The 916-nt window shown below is 67.9% G+C and overlaps 1 protein-coding gene across 1 annotated transcript; it reads right to left on the reverse strand.

Moving 5' to 3' along the window:
• Window positions 1-27: 27 nt before the first annotated feature.
• Window positions 28-902, reverse strand: LOC104982877 (sushi domain-containing protein 2-like; the record flags this gene model as incomplete). The annotated part of the gene is made up of 2 exons (XM_010832313.1): window positions 28-272; window positions 669-902. Coding segments are annotated over 2 exons (479 nt in total), but the record flags the coding sequence as incomplete, so codon positions are not given.
• Between the last annotated feature and the right edge of the window lie 14 nt (window positions 903-916).

The following is a 916-nucleotide window of genomic DNA, read 5'->3' on the forward strand; positions in this document are numbered from 1 at the left end:
CGAAATCCCTGGCTGGATTCCCCCCACCTGGAATCTCCTTTCTCCCATGTCCGTGAGCTCCAGGCTCCCAGTGGGGGTCGGGGCATGACCCCTGCCAGCCTCACCCGTCTCCTCGTAGCCCCACAGCTCGATGGTGACGGTGTCCGAGGGCAGGGCCGAGGTGTTCCAGGTCAGGGTGAGGTTGCCCTGCGTGCCAGGAGTGCCGTAGTACTGCCAGCGGGTCTCGTTCACCAGCTGGCTCTTCTCGGAGTCCGACACTTTACTTGGGTGCACTGGCAGGGGGCGGGAGGTGAGCTGAGGGAAGGCCTGGGGCCCAGGGCGTCCAGGGGAGGAGGTCCGGGCCTCTCTGAGCTGTGGGGACGTCCCAAGGCAGTCCCTCGGGAGCCATGGTGCCCTTGTAGTAGGAAAGGTCAGGGGCTGGGAGAGGAGGGGCCCTGATCTTTGCCCCCGGGCTGGCTCCTCCCCTCCCCTGGCCAGAGCAGACCCCCCCACAGTCCTCCTCCCTCTGGGCTGGAACCCCCGTGTGGATGCCAGTGGGTGGAGAAAGGAGTCTGGGGAGCCCACACCCGGGGCAGACCTCCAGAGCGACCGGTTCGACCAGGTTATCACCCAGGAGAGTCCCTGTGAGGGCACCGGGCCTGGGAGGGTGCGTCACCATCAGGGCTCACCAGAGAGCCAGGTGCCTGAGCGCGGGAAGGAGCGGCCGTTGTTCATGGAGAGCGTGAACGGGATGCGGCCGGACTCGTAGAGCAGGGGCGACACGCAGTGCACTCGGCCGGAGGCGTCCACGTAGCCGTGGGTCTGGATGCTCTCCTTGAAGCTGGAGGGGCGGAGGGGGTGGACAGGCTGGGCCTGCGGGGGCCGACCCTCTCCAAGGCTCCCAGCCTCCCCCCAGGGAACGCCTCAGGCCCCCACC

Source organism: Bison bison, unplaced genomic scaffold (genome assembly GCF_000754665.1).
Source record: "Bison bison bison isolate TAMUID 2011002044 unplaced genomic scaffold, Bison_UMD1.0 scf7180017860788, whole genome shotgun sequence".
NCBI lineage: Eukaryota > Metazoa > Chordata > Mammalia > Artiodactyla > Bovidae > Bison > Bison bison.